The 17,017-nt window shown below is 44.6% G+C and overlaps 1 protein-coding gene across 2 annotated transcripts in view; it reads left to right on the top strand.

Moving 5' to 3' along the window:
- Nucleotides 1-17,017, top strand: part of ARRB2 (arrestin beta 2) — a 106,407-nt gene that overhangs the window by 51,764 nt on the left and 37,626 nt on the right. For both annotated transcript variants that reach the window (XM_040346665.1, XM_040346666.1), the window contains 4 exons: nucleotides 2,204-2,248; nucleotides 4,920-5,116; nucleotides 5,432-5,491; nucleotides 13,914-13,981. In XM_040346665.1, coding sequence (XP_040202599.1) covers nucleotides 2,204-2,248; nucleotides 4,920-5,116; nucleotides 5,432-5,491; nucleotides 13,914-13,981 — 370 coding nt within the window. The remainder of the gene's footprint in view (nucleotides 1-2,203; nucleotides 2,249-4,919; nucleotides 5,117-5,431; nucleotides 5,492-13,913; nucleotides 13,982-17,017) is intronic.

Raw genomic sequence — 17,017 nt, 5'->3', positions numbered from 1 at the left:
TTGTCTAGGGGAATCGGCTATTTTTTTTTTTTAAATCGAAGCTGTACTTGCCTTTTTAGAAAGCGATCTTCTCCGCCGCTTCCGGATATGGGCTGCGGGACTGGGCATTCCTATTTTGATTGACAGTTTTTCGACAGGCTTCCGACGGTCGCATCCATCGCGTCACGATTTTCCGAAAGTAGCCGAACGTCGGTGTGCAGGCGCAGTATAGCGCCGCACCGACGTTCGGCTTCTTTCGGCTACTCGTGAAGCGATGGATGCGACCGTCGGAAGCCTGTCAATCAAAATAGGAACGCCTAGTCCCGAAGACCCATACCCGGAAGCGGCGGAGAAGATCGCTCTCTAAAACGGTAAGTACAGCTTCGATTTAAAAAATACTAGCCGATTCCCCTAGACAAAATGAGCATCAATCTAAGGTTAAAAGTTATTTTTAGGGTGAACTCCCGCTTTAATTTTTGGGCAGTTTCAGAAAATGTGCAACACTGTACCTTGCCCACCGTTGCAGCGCCAACATGTATCGGGCACTTGTGGGAAAATACGGTGTCATGTGTACCCTATACCACTTTGTCAGGATCTTCTAGCTGGTTTTGCCTCTTCTATTGTTAAAATGTCTTTTGTACATTGCTGTAGTAAATAGAAGGCAACCGAGGCCAGCCGCTATCTTCTTCTGAACAATCTGATGCAGCTTTGATATTTTTTGTGGCCTACGTTTTCACACGCACTTTTGTATTTATGTGCATTGAGATGTTAATGATTAACTCTGGGATTGCGTAAAAAATACCCTTGCCTTCTCCCCCGCACTGCAAGGGTTAAGTGCTTGTTAAAGTGGTTCTAAAGCCTTATGGTGTTTTACCCTTTAGCCCAGGTTCACAATGACAGCGGGAATGACATCAACTCGCACAATTTCAGTTCCGACTTCAGGGGCGATTTCAGAGACATCTGTGCGGGGTGCTGCACAGATGTCAATGGAAATCGCACCCCGACGTTGCCAAAAGTAGTACAGAAACTACTTTTGGGTATCGTTGTGGCGCCACAAATGAAGCATCGCACAGATTTGGACGGTCCAATTGCCACTGATTTGTCAAATCGCATGCCAAATCACTCCATTGTGAAACCCTAGACTTAGAGGTTGTAAAGGTACAATTTTTTTTCTCCTAAATAGCTTCCTTTACTCTAGTGCAGTCCTCCTTCACTTACCTCATCCTTCCATTTTGCTTTTAAATGTCCTTATTTCTTCTGAGAAATCCTCACTTCCTGTTCTTCTGTCTGTAACTCCACACAGTAATGCGAGGCTTTCTTTCTGGTGTGGAGTGTCGTGCTCGCCCCCTCCCTTGTACTACAGGAGAGTTTATATGTGAAAAGTGTGGTGTACATTTGTATTCAGCCCCCTTTACTTTGATACCCCGAATTAAAATCCAGTGGAACCAATTGACTTCAGAAGTCACCTAATTACAGTCCACCTGTGTGTAATTTAATCTCAGTATAAATACAGCTGTTCTGTGAAGCCCTCAGAGGTTTGTTTAGAGGACCTTGGCGAACAAACAGCATCATGAAGCCCAAGGAACACACCAGACAGGTCAGGGATAAAGTTGTGGAGAAGTGTAAAGCAGGGTTAGGTTATAAATAAAAAAGATATCCCAAGCCTTGATCATCTTGCGAAGCTCTGTTCTGCAGGTTATGAATAGCAATGTCACTACTTGGCTGTAACGTGTCGCCACCGGCTATACAGAAATGTAAATGTTAGGACAGGTGAACAGTTGGCGTGTTTGTTTTGTGTGTGTGTGTTTAGCTAATTGGCCGCCATTGTGTCTTTATAAGTGAAATTATTAAATTATTATGGAGATTTGTTGCTGGAGTGGTTTATAACATATATATATATATATATATATATATATATATATATATATATATATATATATATATATATATATATATATATATATATATATACACATACACATACACATACACACACACACACGAAAAAAAATATATATATATTATACACACATAAGAAAGAAGAAAAAAATATATATATATATATATATATATAATTTTTTTTTTCTTATTTATATATATTTTCTTTATATATATTATATCAGCACTGTACCCCAGCAGTCTGAGTACATTTCAGTTGTATTATTGATTTGTGTGCCTGGCCTGGTTGTATTTCTTGACTCCCCCGCCTTGTCTTGTTTTGTAGATGGTGTAGTTCTGGTGGATACAGATTATCTGAAGGACCGCAAAGGTAATTTTTGTTATTTTGGAATTTTTTTTTTTTTGCTGAATGTTTTCTTCTGTCACTTCCTCATCCAGTCCTATTTTATCCTCTGATTCCTATTCCGTCACCATATTTTCCTACATGTCATTAGTCCCCAGCAAAGGCTGTATGAAGAGCACCCGCAGGGAAGATTCTGAAGGAGATACCATGGCATCACCTAGGAGGTTGGGTTGTGGGAGGGTTATGGTTGATGATATTCATTTATCTTCGCAAGTACATTTTTTAAATGAATACGTCCGGTTTTGCTCCTCCATCACTGAGCTAAAAACAGCAATTTAAAGTGGTCATAAAGGCTCAAGGTTTTTACACTTCTTCTTTTTATTTTTTTATTTTTTTTTATTTTACCTCTTCCAGCCCAAGGACGTAATATGACGTCATGGACTTTCCGTGGGGATATCTGAATGATGCCTGCAGCTACAGGCATCATTCAGATATCACTATTTTCTGTTGCTTGATCAAAGGGTGGCGCTAAAGAGCTGAAAAAACACATAGTTTTGTGTTTGTTGGCTGACAGTTCTTATGCAAGACAAATTCATTGGCCAATGCCCTTCAGACAAAAGTCCTATGCTTTGTCCGCTGAAAATCTGATCGTGTGTATGAGGCTTAAAGGGTTTGTAAAGGTAAATGTTTTTCACCTTAATGCATCCTATGCATTAAAGGGTCACTAAAGGAAAAACATTTTTCTGCTGAAATGACCGTTTACAGGGTATAGAGACATAAAAGTTAACTGATTCCTTTTAAAAATAGATAAAAATCAATCATATAATGTGCCTTTAGTTTCACTTTCGTTTTAAAACTGGTTTCATGTTTCTGTGAAGTAAAGAGACACACAGAACAAAAACAAACAAATCCAGGGCAGTGTTTTGTTTTTAAAATGAATCTGATTGGTTCTGAGGAGTTTTAGACACACAGCTTGGACCACAGTGAAAAGCTGCCATGAGATTTTTCATAAGGAGCCAGACAAGCAGGAAGTGTGGAGATCAGAGCAGAATTACAGCAACTTCAAAGCAAAAACGAACAATGAGGACATGAAACCAGGACTGCAGTAAGGTAAAGGAAGCTATTTAGCTAAAAAAATATTTTCCTTTAGTGATCCTTTAAGGTGAAAAAACATCCGACCCCCGTTTTAGTTGCCTCACCCCTCGAAAGTCCCGCACTCGTTCCCATCATTCTCCTCAGTACCCAGCCTGGCCATTGATCGGCTGGGTTGGACGGATTGATAGCGGCGCAACCATTGGCTGGCGCTGCTGTCAATCCCAGCCAATGACGCGGCGTGCTGGGGGGGGGGCGGGGCCAAGTGATACAGTCGGCGGCTATGCCCGCTGCTGTCTCATGGGAGCGCGCCCGCAAGAGTTTTCCACCATGCCAGCTCGCTCCCATGAAGGTGGAAAGCTCTTGTGGAGGGGGAGCTGAGACAGCCACAGAGGGACCCCAGAAGACGTGGATCGTGGGGCCACTGTGTGCAAAATGATCCACGCAGTGGAGGTAAGTATAATATGTTTGTTATTTAAAAACTAAAGTGGTTGTAAACCCACTTTTTTCACTTTTGCCTACAGGTAAGCCTATAATAAGGCTTACCTTGTAGGTATAAAGAATATCTCCTAAACCGGTACGGTTTAGGAGATATTCCCCTCGCAATGCGCCGCTGATTGCAGTGGCGAATGCGCAGGGGGTACCCTCGGCTGAAGGGCCGGCCCCGCCGACACATGCCGGAAAGGAAATCTCCCGCGCGCAAAGCCTTCCCTATGTTTTTGCATGCAGCATTCAGACTTGAGGCCTTAATGTTCCTGGTATGGAAACGATTGGACATGATCAGAACGGCTTTTGGTAGACTGACAACCTAACCTTCCTATAGCTGCCATGGTACCTTAAAGGGGTTGTAAAGGTTACTTTTTTTTAATTTTCTAAATAAGTTCCTTTAAGCTAGCGCATTGTTGGTTCTCTTACCTTTTTCCTTCAATTTCCCTTCTGAATGTTTTTTTTTTCTTTGTCTGAATTTCTCACTTCCTGTTCCTCCTCAGTAAGCTTGGCCCCATCATCCGAGCCGTTCTGGCTGGGGGTTAGTCAGCCAGAACAGCTTACTGAGGAGGAACAGGAAGTGAGAAATTCAGACAAAGGAAAACACATTTAGAAGGAAAATTGGAGGAAAAGGTAAGTGAACCAACAATGCACTAATACAGGGATCCTCAAACTACGGCCCTCCAGCTGTTGCGGAACTACACATCCCATGAGGCATTGCAAAACTATGAAATTCACAGACATGACTAGGCATGATGGGAATTGTAGTTCCTGAACAACTGGAGGGCCGTAGTTTGAAGACCCATGCACTAATATAAGATGAACTTTTACATCCCCTTTTAAACAGATTTGGCCTTCTTGTATGGGTGGTGGAACATCTAGATGCTGAGCTTATTTGAGATGGAAGGCAGTGATGTTCTTTTAAAATCTACTATTTGATTGAAAAAAAGGTCTACTTCATCATTGTCCTCTTCTCTACCTGCCTTCTTTTGGATATTGTTTGCTTCAGAACCACAGGTGCACTTTAAAGAACACGGTTCTCCACTGACCATGCCTAGTTGATCTCTCTCCTCCACCACTCCTGAGCTCTCCCTGTCTCACTCGTTCTCTCCCCCCTCAGTCTTCGTCACCTTGACCTGTGCTTTCCGTTATGGCCGTGAGGACCTCGACGTCTTGGGTCTGTCGTTCCGGAAGGACCTCTTCATCTCAACTTTTCAGGCCTTTCCCCCGCTCCCGGAGGAGAAGAAGCCTCTCACCCGACTGCAAGAGCGCCTAGTCAAGAAACTAGGGGAGCAAGCACATCCCTTCTACTTCAACGTTAGTTTATGAACCCTCCTTCTCTATACAACTGCCACTTCCTGTGGTCACCTCTGTGTGCTTTTTCTTACAATCCACCTTCTTTCCTCCCCTCCTAATCCAGCTCACATCTTCCATTCCCCTCCTAATCCAGCTCATATCTTCCATTCCCCTCCTAATCCAGCTCATATCTTCCATTCCCCTCCTAATCCAGCTCACATCTTCCATTCCCCTTCTTATCCAGCTCCACATCTATTTATCCCCCTCTTTCCCAATTTCTTCTTTATTTTTTTTTAATTCGCGTATCAACTGTCTGTTTCTGTTTCCTTCACGTAGATTCCACAGAATTTGCCATGTTCGGTGACACTGCAGCCAGGACCCGAGGACACTGGGAAGGTGAGTGATACCTGTGCTGAGGTCCCGGTGCTTGGACTTGCTGGAACTCCAGCCAAAAGGTGTGAATGGGCCCCTGAATCTTTCCCTATGGGGACACAACCTACCCCCGTGGTGGGCTATTTTGATTTATGTTCTGGTTGTGGAGATTTACCTCTCCCTTCCTGGTAAAAGGGGTCAAAGCTGTTGGGTTAGAGCAGTGGTTCTCAACCTTTTTGGTGCCGTGACCCCTTGATAACATTTCCAAGTTGTGGGGACCCCTAACAGTAAAATTATTTTCGTAGCGTGTGTTGTCAGCACCCAAGACAAGTAATTTGTGCCTCTAACCCACGGACATTTATCGCTTTCTGAGTCCCTTCCACTCGTAAAGTATTAAAACCTCATATGGTAAATCTTAGGATGTTCCACTCTTTTTTTTTTTTTCTGCTTTTTCTTTTATTTCTCTCTATCCAAATTTCTTGTTTTTTCCCCCCATCCCTCTCTAGCCGTCTTTCTTGTTTCTCTTATTCTTTCTCTCTTCCTCCCCTTTTTTTTCCTCTCCCTTCCATGTATTCTCTATTTTTATTCCTTCTCTTACTCCTTGGTGGAGGGGGAATGGTATGAGTGGCAATGCTGGGGGGAGTTCTGATCGGCCAACTTAGGTTCTTTTTGATGAAGGCCGTCTGCTGATCTGAGAACTGTAGTGGGGACTTTTAGTAGCAAATATAATCACAGGTAGCGTTACTCACTGTGTCTCCAACTTTGTGGCGTCTCGTAGCAGTGACACCTATCCTGAAAGATGGGAGAGATGGGGGTCTCCTCCAGCCCCTCCCAACTCACATTTCTCACCAGTCAGCAGACAGTAACTAACTGGAATCTAACTGGAACTTCCCCTTTATAGTGCTGTCGTTAGTTGTTGTACGTCACCGCGCTTTGCTAGAGCATTTTTTTTTTTCACGATTGTGTGTATGCAAGGCAGGCTTGACAAGAATCGCGTCGAGAAAAACATCCTTTTTTCTATGACATTAAAAACGGTCGTTTGTGTGCGGCATCTGTTTGAAAGGGGTCTAAAAATCATTTTTTTTTTTTTTTTGTTTTTTTTTTCTTGCTTCAAAATATACTTGGAACCCCCAAACACAATATATATTTTTAAGTAGAGACCTTAGAGAATAAAATGGTGGTAAAATGTAAAAATGAATCTGTGGCAAGACTTGCAAAATGCGGTTCAGACGCTCTCCATCCAATCTGACAGAGCTTGAGATATTTTGCAAAGAAGAATGGGCAAAAATGTCCCTCTCTAGATGTGCAAATCTGGTAGAGACATCCCCATAAAGACTTGCAGCTGTAATTGCAGAGAAAGGAGGTTCTGACTAGGGTTGTCCCGATACCACTTTTTTAGGACCGAGTACAAGTACAGATACTTTTTTTTCATGTATTCGCCGATACCGATGCTTTTTTTAAAATGTGTCCATGTGTCCCCAAAGAGAAAGCCAACCCCCACCCCACCCCCCCCCCGCCGCCTAGTTGATCAGCGCAGGGAACATTACAGCTTTCATTTGAATAGCTGTGTGTTCCGTGCCTCGTCATATAGCCCCTCCCCATTGTCCGGGCACTTTGGTAGACAGATCACCCATCCAATCCTGGGATGGGTGATCTGTCTATCAAAGTGCCCGGACGAGGGGGAGGGGCTATATATGACGAGGCGCGGCGGGGAACACACAGCTATTCAAATGAAAGCTGTAATGTCCCTGCGCTGATCAACTAGGCGGCGGCGATGGGGGGGCTTGGCTTTCTCTTTGGGGACTAGATGGCGGCAGTGGCAGCAGCTCTCCTCCATTAGTGACATACCTGAGGACTGCTCTGCTCTCCCCCCACTCTCTAAAAAAAAAAAGTATCGGTGGAGCATTTGTGTGAGTACAAGTACTCGCGCAAATGCTCAGTATCGGTCCCGATATTGATACTAGTATTGGGACAACCCTAGTATTGACTCCAGGGGGCGCCATACAAATGTACACCACACTTTTCACATATTTATTTGTAAAAAAAAAAATGTGGAAATCATTTTCCTTCCACTTCACAATTATGTGCCACTTTGTGTTGGTCCATCACATAAAATCCCAATAAAATACATTTACGTTTTTGGTTGTAACATGACAGAATGTGGAAGATTTCAAATGTTGAAGGCATTGGGCTAGATTCAGCAAGGGTTTACGCCGGCGTATCTATAGATACGCTGCAGAAATTCAAAGCTGCGCCGGCGTATCTTCTTTCTGTATTCAGAAAGCAAGATACGCCGAAATTGGTCTAAGATCTGACTGGCGTAAGTCTGTTACACCGTCGTACCTTAGGGTGCATATTTATGCTGGCCGCTAGGTGGCGCTTCCGTCGTTTTCGGGGTAGAATATGCAAATGACCTAGATATGCCGATTCACAAATGTACGTGCGCCCGGCGGAATTTTTTACGTCGTTTGCGTAATGCTTTTTCCGGCGTAACATTGCTCCAGCTCCAGCTTCTATGAGGCGTATGCAATGTTAAGTAGGGACGTCGTTCCCGCGTCGAATTTTGCATTTTTTACGGCGTTTGTGTAAGTCGTTCGCGAATAGGGCTGGATGTAGTTTACATTCACGTCGAAAGCAATGATGATTTGCGACGGAATTTCGAGCATCCACATTTGAATTAGGCGAGCTTACGCCGGCCCACATACGTTACGCCGCCGTAACTTAGGGCGTAAGTTCTTTATGAATACGGAACTTGCGCCCTAATTTACAGCAGCGTAACGTATCGGAGATATGTTACACCCGCACTAAACTACGCAGGGCTACCTAAATCTAGCCCATTGTCTCTGGGCAGGGATTGCGGTGGGGAAAGTCCTGACGCGGTGCGTGTTGAGAATAGAAGGTGGTTGTTCCAATAACATTCTCCCGCAGGCTAATCTTCTGGTGCTGCAATTAAGATTTATAAACTTTGACAGTGTGGTCAGGTGACTTGTTCTTCACTTTCTCTTTTCCAATGGAGTTGATTTCCCAGACTGTGGTATTTTTCCTTAGGAATGCTCTTCTAGGTTCTCCTCTCGCCGTGACCTTTCACCAGATTTTGCTGGCTTTGGTTACGGGTGTTATTTCAGTTCAACATTCCTGCTGTAGGAAATGCCGCGGGTGTTAAAAATAGATCCAACTCTCGTTCACCTTTCCGGAAGTTCTTGTTTCAGTATTAACAGCACAGAATTACAGCAGACAGGTGTCAGATGATTACCTTTCTTTGTCATTTCTACTCCGGCCTTGGCCCCGACGTTCAGGCAGATGTGGCTCCACCTGATAACTGATTCTCCCTGGTCTGTCACCATTGGCTGCATAATGAGGTCTATAGGGGAAAGTAAAATTGTTACAGAAAGGTACTTATTTAACCACTTAAGGACCGCCTCCTGCACTTATACGTCGGCAGAATGGCACAGCTGGGCACAAGCACGTACCTGTACGTCCTCTTTAAGTGCCCAGTCGCGCCCGCCCGCGACCCGGTCCGAAGCTCCGCAGCTGCGTAACCCGCAGACCCGATCGCCGTTGGAGTCCTGCGATCGGATCCCCGGAGCTGAAGAACGAGGAGAGCCGTGTGTAAACACACCTTCCCTGTTCTTCACTGTGGTGCCATCATTGATCGTGTGTTATAGGGAAACACGATCAATGATGTCACATGTCCAGCCCTGCCCCCCTACAGTTAGAAACACATATGAGGTCACACTTAACCCCTTCAGCGCCCCCCTAGTGGTTAACTCCCAAACTGCAATTGTCATTTTCACAGTAAACAATGCATTTTTATAGCATTTTTCTGCTGTGAAAATGACAATTGTCCCAAAAATGTGTCAAAATTGTCCGTTGTGTCCGCCATAATGTCACAGTCACGAAAAAAATCGCTGATCGCCACCATTAGTAGTAAAAAAAATTTTTTTTAATAAAAATGCAATAAAACTATCCCCAATTTTGTAAACACTATAAATTTTGCGCAAACAAATTTTTCTTTTACCAAAAATAGGTAGAAGAGAACCTATCGGCCTAAACTGAGGAATTTTTTTTTTTTTTATATATATATTTTTTGGGGGATATTTATTATAGCAAAAAGGAAAAAATAATGTTTTTTTTTTTCAAAATTGTCGCTGTATTTTTGTTTACAGCGCAAAAAATAAACCCGCAGAGGTGATCAAATACCACTAAAAGAAAGCTCTATTTGTGGGAAAAAGAGGATGCCAATTTTGTGTTTGAGCCACGTCGCACGACCGCGCAATTGTCGGTTAAAGCGTCACAGTGCCGAATCGCAAAAACTGTCCGGGTCCTTTACCTGCATTTTGGTCCGGGCCTTAAGTGGTTAAAGCAGCATTCAATTGATAGGGGGTACGTTTTGCCCCCCCCCCCCCCAAAAAAAAAGACATGCAAAGAGTTGCATCATCAGTGGACTGCTGCAGGATCTGTAGGAATCGGCAATGGAGATGGCGCAGGGATGCGCCAGTGTCCCGGGTGCAGGAACCGCTCCTTGCTGAAGGACTGTACAGAATGACCTAGATGTGTGCCATAATCTGCAAGTTTACTGTGTATATATATGATTATGGCAAAGGCTTTACCCACACCTGTATCCTCAGCTTTTCACACTTTCCCTATGGGTGAATATGATAGATTTTATATTTTAGTATAGGAAGTCTGAGGAGACAGAATAGTGACAAAAAAATCTAAAGTGCATCTCTCCTCCATTCTGAAAAATGGATAATATGTGCAAAAATTATGATCTTGAACCACACTGTAATTTTTAAATGGGGGGGTGTTCAATGCTTCTATATATGGTCCTCCTGTATTTGCTTTTTGACTTTTGTGAACTCACCAGTCAGTTGCCATAACTTTTTGCAAGTTTTCACTCCCTATACTGACAAATGACCGGGATGTTTTGGTCAAAAAGAACTTTTTTGGTTCAGTTCACGCTGCTTGGTGTGTGATAAACACAAATAAACTATGCATACGTAGTGCGGTGTGTGTATACATAGTGCTGTAAAAAAAAGTATTTACTGTATATACTCGAGTATACATTTTTTAGCACTTCTTCTTTTTTTTGCTGAAAATGTCCCCCTCGGCTTATACTCGAGTCACCTTTTTACGCCTGGTGCCGGCCGGTCGTAGGTCCCCTGGACATGTAGCCCCAATCTTCCTCTACAAGTGTGCAAAGTTTGTTGTCCGGGGGGCCTACGGCCGATGAGCACCTATTTTTCAAAGTTGGGCACCCCTTCTATAGACTCCCATGTTAAACGGTCATTTCTCCGGTGACTTTGGGGGACCTGGCACTGGCCGGTCGTAGGTCCCCTGGACCCGGAAACTTGGCACACAATGTAGCCCATTTTCTCCTCTAAGTGTGCAAAGTTTGTTGTCTCTCTCTGCTTCTTCACGCTCATTGGAGTGCTGAGTAGTAGAGGGGCGGGGAGAGGCTGTCATAATTGGGATCCACCAGCTGCCCTGATTAATGGCAGTCTCAGCGAGCCGAGACTGCCATCAATCAGGGCAGCTGGTGGATCCCAACTTGGAAGTCGGGATGATGTGCTGCCCGACTGATGGCAGTGACATCAGCGGAGAGTGGACTTCAGACCGTTCTCCACTGAAAACGGGTCACAGGAGTGCAAAACGAATTGCACCCCTGTGACCCATAGGAGAAGCCCAGCCTCAGGCTGGCTAGACATCTCCTTTTTTAAGGTTAAAAAACCTTTTAGCCTTTACAACACAGGTGTCAACCTGGCAGCTGTTGTAGAACTACAAGTCCCATGAGACATCACAAGGCTGACGTCTGCAAACATGACTCCCACAGGCAGATGAGTGATGTGGCTTGTAGTTCCGCAACAGCTGGAGGGCTGCCAGTTTGACACCCCTGCTTTACATCCACTTTAATATATATGTTGGTCGGGTAAGTCTTCCTCTACAGCCGTGATGGCGAACCTTGGCACCCCAGGGTTTTTTGGAACTACGACCCAGATTCACACAGTGTGGGCGCACATTGCGCTGCCGTAGAGTAACCAATGTACGCTACGCCAACGCAGCGCAGAGAGGCAAGCAATGAATTCAGCAAGCCAGTGCTCCCAACGCTGCGCTGGCGTGGGAATTGAAGGTGTACGCCGGCGTAGGTGGAAGTGGGCGTGACCCATGCAAATGAGGCGTGACCCCATGCAAATGATGGTTCGAGCGCCAGACAGATATCACGTATCAGGAACTGCGCATGCACCGTGACGTGGACGCATCCCCTTGCGCCTGCTCACAACCACGTCGGAACAACTGCCTAAACTATGCCGGATCACTGCGTACGACGTGAACGTAACCTACGCCCAGCCAGACACACGTCCAACGTAAAATACGCCGGCTTGTGTTCCCTGGTGCAGACCTTTGGATGTCTGCTGCTGGGTTGTGCCTCCTTTATGGGGAATAACTTTATGCCGGACTTGCAACTTACACGCATCTCGCGTAGCCTACGTCGGGCGCACACAGGTTCGTGAATCACCGTATTTCCCTCATTTGCATGTTTCAATGGCTAATCAATGGGAGCGGCACCATGCACCCAGCCTAAATGTGCGCCCACCCTACGCCGGCGTAAGCAAGCTACGTCGGCCGGGTGTAGCCTGGTTTTAGGCGCATATCTTTTTGTGGGTCTGGCGCACAGATATGACGGCGCACATTTGCACTCACTTTGGTGTAACTTGTTATACGTCGACGTAAGTGCTTTGTGAATCTGGGCCTACATTTCCCATGATGCTCAACTACACTGCAAAGTGCATGAGCATCATGGGAAATGTAGTTCCAAAACATCTGGGGTGCCAAGGTTCGCTATCACTTCTCTATAGTATCTCTTCTTTTTCATTGCAGATAAATAATGGATTCCAAGCAGAAAAGCAACATGACGTCATTGAGTTCTGGGTGGAGTGGTGAAAGCTGTTCGACATCCATAGAAGGCTACAGAATGTTTTACAGAGATTATGCCATTGACGAGGGCAATGTCTTGTCACTGGTGACTCTTGTAAATGGTCTCTTCTCTGTAAACATTATTAGCCGGATTCAGGTATACTTACGACGGCGTATCAGTAGATACGCCGTCGTAAGTCCGAATCCGCGCCGTCGTATCTTTAAGCGTATTCTCAAACTGAGATACGCTTAACTGTTGCTAAGATACGACCGGCGTAAGTCTCCTACGCCGTCGTATCTTAGCTGCATATTTACGCTGGCCACTAAGGGCGTGTACGTGGATTTACGCAGAGAATATGTAAATGAGCTAGATACGCCTATTCACGAACGTACGTACGCCCGTCGCAGTAAGATACGACGTTTACGTAAGGTGTTTTTTCAGGGGTAAAGATAAACCACCTAAAAGATGGCGCAGCCAATGTTAAGTATGGACGTCGAACAGCCGTCTAATTTCACGTCGTTTGCGTAAGTCGTACCTGAATGGGGCTGGGCGTAGGTTACGTTCACGTCGAAAGCATTGACTATTTGGGACGTGATTTTGAGCATGCGTACTGGGATACGTCCACGGACAGCGCATTGCGCCGTTCGTTAGGCGCGTCATTTACGTGGGGTCACGATTCATTACCATACAACACGCCCACTACCAGCCTACTTTGAATTACGCGGGCCCATTTACGCTACGCCAACGTAACTTAGGGAGCAAGTGCTTTGTGAATACAGTACTTGCCTCCCTATGTTACGTCGGCGTAGTGCAAATGGGATGCGCTACGCCGAACTAAAGAAGCGCCGCTCTACCTGAATCCGGCTATATGTTGCCTTCTGTGGATGTCGGACAGCCTGCACCCTGTATTTGTCAAGAACTCAAGGATGTCATATTGCTTCTGCTTGGAATCCATTATTAACCTGCAATGAAAAAGAGAAGTCGCTGTAGAGGAAGCGTTGCTCTACCAACATGTGAAATTTGAATGACCATGCTCTTTTATTGCATTACTGTTAGAGGTGTGTGTTTTAAATATATATTATGAGTAATATATGTGCCGGCGCACACTTTTTTTACTTTTTTGTTGATTTTCAGAATATGGCTTTCTGGGCGGGAGCATGCAGAGTATTACCATGAAAGCTCTTGTTGGCATTCGCACAAGAAGCCCCTTGGGTACTGGGGTTACAAGGGTTGCATCCCCCAAAACCCTGGTCCTTTTTTTTCAAATGCTGACGAGTCCTTCAATCTTAACACTCTGTCCTGTTTCTTCCTCTTGGCCAATTAATGTGATGGGAAGCCTTGGCAGCAAAAAGGAAGTGAGGGTGGTTGCCAGGCCATGAAGGTTTTGGATGGTCTTGCAGTACAAAGTCTACATTTGAGATCCATAGAACATACAATAATTAGGAGAGCGGGAAGGGCTACTGTAAATTTTCTGTAAACAAAGAAACTAAACCCTTATGCAGTTCTCACTCTGTAACTTTCTGTCCTCAGGCCTGCGGTGTTGACTATGAAATACGTGCCTTTTGCGCCAAGTCCATGGAGGAGAAGATGCACAAAAGGTATGGCTGGATGAAGACCTTGTTATATACAGGCATTGGTTATGGCTTTCGTTTTACTCACAGGAATTGCTGAACTTAATGTGAAGACATACAAGTCATACAGTGTAATGCGTTGTAATGATCAAAATGGAATTGTCTAACTTGGCAGTAGCTGGCAGTCATGCATGCTGTACCATACAGCAGCCAAAGGGTGCCATACCTGCTTCGATTTTTCTCTTGTTTATCCCACGAAGGCAGTTTTTACTCACTGCCCGTCGGAGAAAAAAAATATTCAGGAGCGTTTGTTTAAGTTCAAATGACAAAATATGAAAAAACACAAAAGAAACCCCATTTAAAGTGTAGGTTTTTTAGCTTAAATTACAAACCAAAAAATCAGCACAAGGGACATAACTTACATTTTAGTATTGCGTGTTCCTTATGCGGAATCTTATTGTTAGGAGAATTTTTTTTTTCCTTTACATCCCGCTCCTGCTGTCATAATCTTCCTGTGCAGTAAGGGTTAGTACAACTGATCTCTCATTAGGGGAACTTGATTATGCCCGCCCTTTCCTGCCAAACCCACCATTCATAGAAGCCATAATACAGCTATAGATACAGGATCTCTGAATAGGGCACTGGTGGGTGATGGCTCCTGTGTCATTCATAGAAGCTGTAATATGACATGCAGTGGAACCTCGGATTGCGAGTAACGCGGTTAATAAGCGTTTCGCAATACGAGCACTGTATTCAAAAAAATTCTAACTCTGTTTGCGAGTGTTGTCTCGCACAACAAGCAGGATTCAAGCCAAAGTGGTGTGGAGTACCTCGTTTGGCCTGAGGTGGGTGGGCGCCGGAGCCGAACGGCGCTGCTCAGAAATACTTTGTTTTCGAGGTTTGCCGAGGTTAGCTGAGCTGTCCTCTGGCCTTTACGTTTGTTTCCGAGGCTATGTGGTGCCTTCCCCCACCTCCGGCCACCTGCGGTATTGCATGCCATTGAAGTCAATGTGGAACTAATTATTTTCGTTTCCATTGACTTCAATGGGGAAACCCGCTTTGATATGCAAGTACTTTGGATTACGATATTTCTTCTGGAACAGATTATGCTCGTAATCTGAGGTTCCACTGTATATGTATGGTGGATCTTGTAAGTTATGTCCCTTGTGCTCCATTTTTATGTTGGAAAAAATGAATAAAAGCCCAGACCAAGCTCAACCTCAATATAAAAAAATGTGCAATGTATCCGATGTGTATTGTATGAGGGGACCTGGCAAATTGGTCTGATACATGTAAGAATAAAGAAAAATGACTTGATTAAACATAAATAATCTAGAAAATGCAAAACCCCACTATCCAGCTAATCAAATCATAATTGTCCAATTACCTAAACCACAGCCATGGCAGCTGCAGAAAAATTGTGTAAGCACCCCCCCTCCTCCCAAAAAATGTGATGTCAAGGGTTCATGGGTGTGTGTACTCCAGGGGGGGGGGGCACGGTCTACATTAACTCGGATCAAAAACTTCTCCTTCCATAATATATATATATATATTTGATGTTTTTCAGGATTCCTAAAAAGATCTCTTAGTAGAATAATATTCCAGGGCTGGTATATAGTTGATTGTTACTCAAAGTCCATTAAAGGATCTTCTCATAGACTGTAAGGGGGACCAATCCACATATAAATGATGTCATTGGGCCACTCTATATGGCCAGTGGCATTTTAATTATTTTGGGCTGTAGCATGAGACCAACCCATGTATGAACAATGTGATGGGCCACTACATGTGGCTAATGACATTTAAAGTCCCATGAGGGTGACCTCCTTCAATAAAATGTGTTGGATGACTAATGCCGCGTACACGCGATCGGAAATACCACCAGCAAAAGTCCAATGTGAACTTTTTGTTGGAAATCCCGTCCGTGTGTATGCTCCATCGGACTTTTGCTTTTGGAATTTCCGCCAAGAAAAGATTGAGAGCTGGTTCTCTATTTTTCTGACAGAAAAAATTCCTATCGGAAATTCCGTTAGTCTGTATGCAATTGCGACGAGCGGAAGTCCTACGCATGCTCGGAAGCATTGAACTTTATTTTCTTGCCTCGTCGTAGTGTTGTACGTCACCGCGTTCTTGATGGTCGAAAATTCTGAGAACTTTCGCGTGACCGTGTGTATGCAAGCCAAGCTTGAGCGGAATTCCGTCGGAAAAACCATCCAAGGTTTTTCAGACGGAAATTCTGATCGTGTGTACGCGGCATTACAACCATATAAGCGGCATGGAGCCAGAGTGAATAATGGCTTGTATATCAAACATCAGGCATAACTGGAAAACTCACAGGGAGAGGTGCCCCCATCGTCGCTTATAGCAGTGGTCTCCAAACTTCGGCCCGGGGGCCAGATGTGCCCCTTCGCTTAACTTTACCTGGCCCTTGGAGCACTATTCTTCTTTCTGATACAAGGTACTATTTTCCCCCCACTGACACCAACCATGGGCATCATTTCTGCCACTGACCCCAACAATGGACCATTATTCCTCCCACTGCCGCCAATGATGGGGCACAATTTTTCCCCTTCATACCCAAGACGGGGACCTTATTTACTCTTACTGATGCCAAGACATTTTCTTCTCCAAATGGCCAGAGTCCAACCCCTCCAAAGTCTGAAGAACAGTAAACAGGCCCTTTATTTAGTAAGTTTGGAGACTCCTGGCTGATGGTATATCATCTTCCCTCCCTTTGTTGGCAACTAGGTAGACACAAGAGAACTCCTCCAACTTTGTGGTATGTAATTCATTATTGCCCAGTATGGGAGCCATGAGTTTTTAGATCAAAGAAGAGTTCTCCAAGCCATATAACACTCAAGTAGAGAAAATGTACTTGGCCATCCATGTGGATCTTGAGAGGTCCAAGCTGTACTTGTATAGCAAGTGGAGGTTTAGGAGTCCATGTCTGAGAAGTCAAAGTTTCTTAGATAAATGGTAGAGGTATGCCAGAAGCTGGCAGCGCAGGAGCAAGGCTGTAAGCCAAACTGGTTTCGCTGCTTCAGAGGCAATTGTCACCCCCCC

The sequence above is a fragment of the Rana temporaria genome, chromosome 3 (genome assembly GCF_905171775.1).
Source record: "Rana temporaria chromosome 3, aRanTem1.1, whole genome shotgun sequence".
Lineage (NCBI taxonomy): Eukaryota > Metazoa > Chordata > Amphibia > Anura > Ranidae > Rana > Rana temporaria.
Note: the sequence above shows the minus strand (reverse complement) of the source record. Positions and strands in the feature narration are given on the sequence as shown.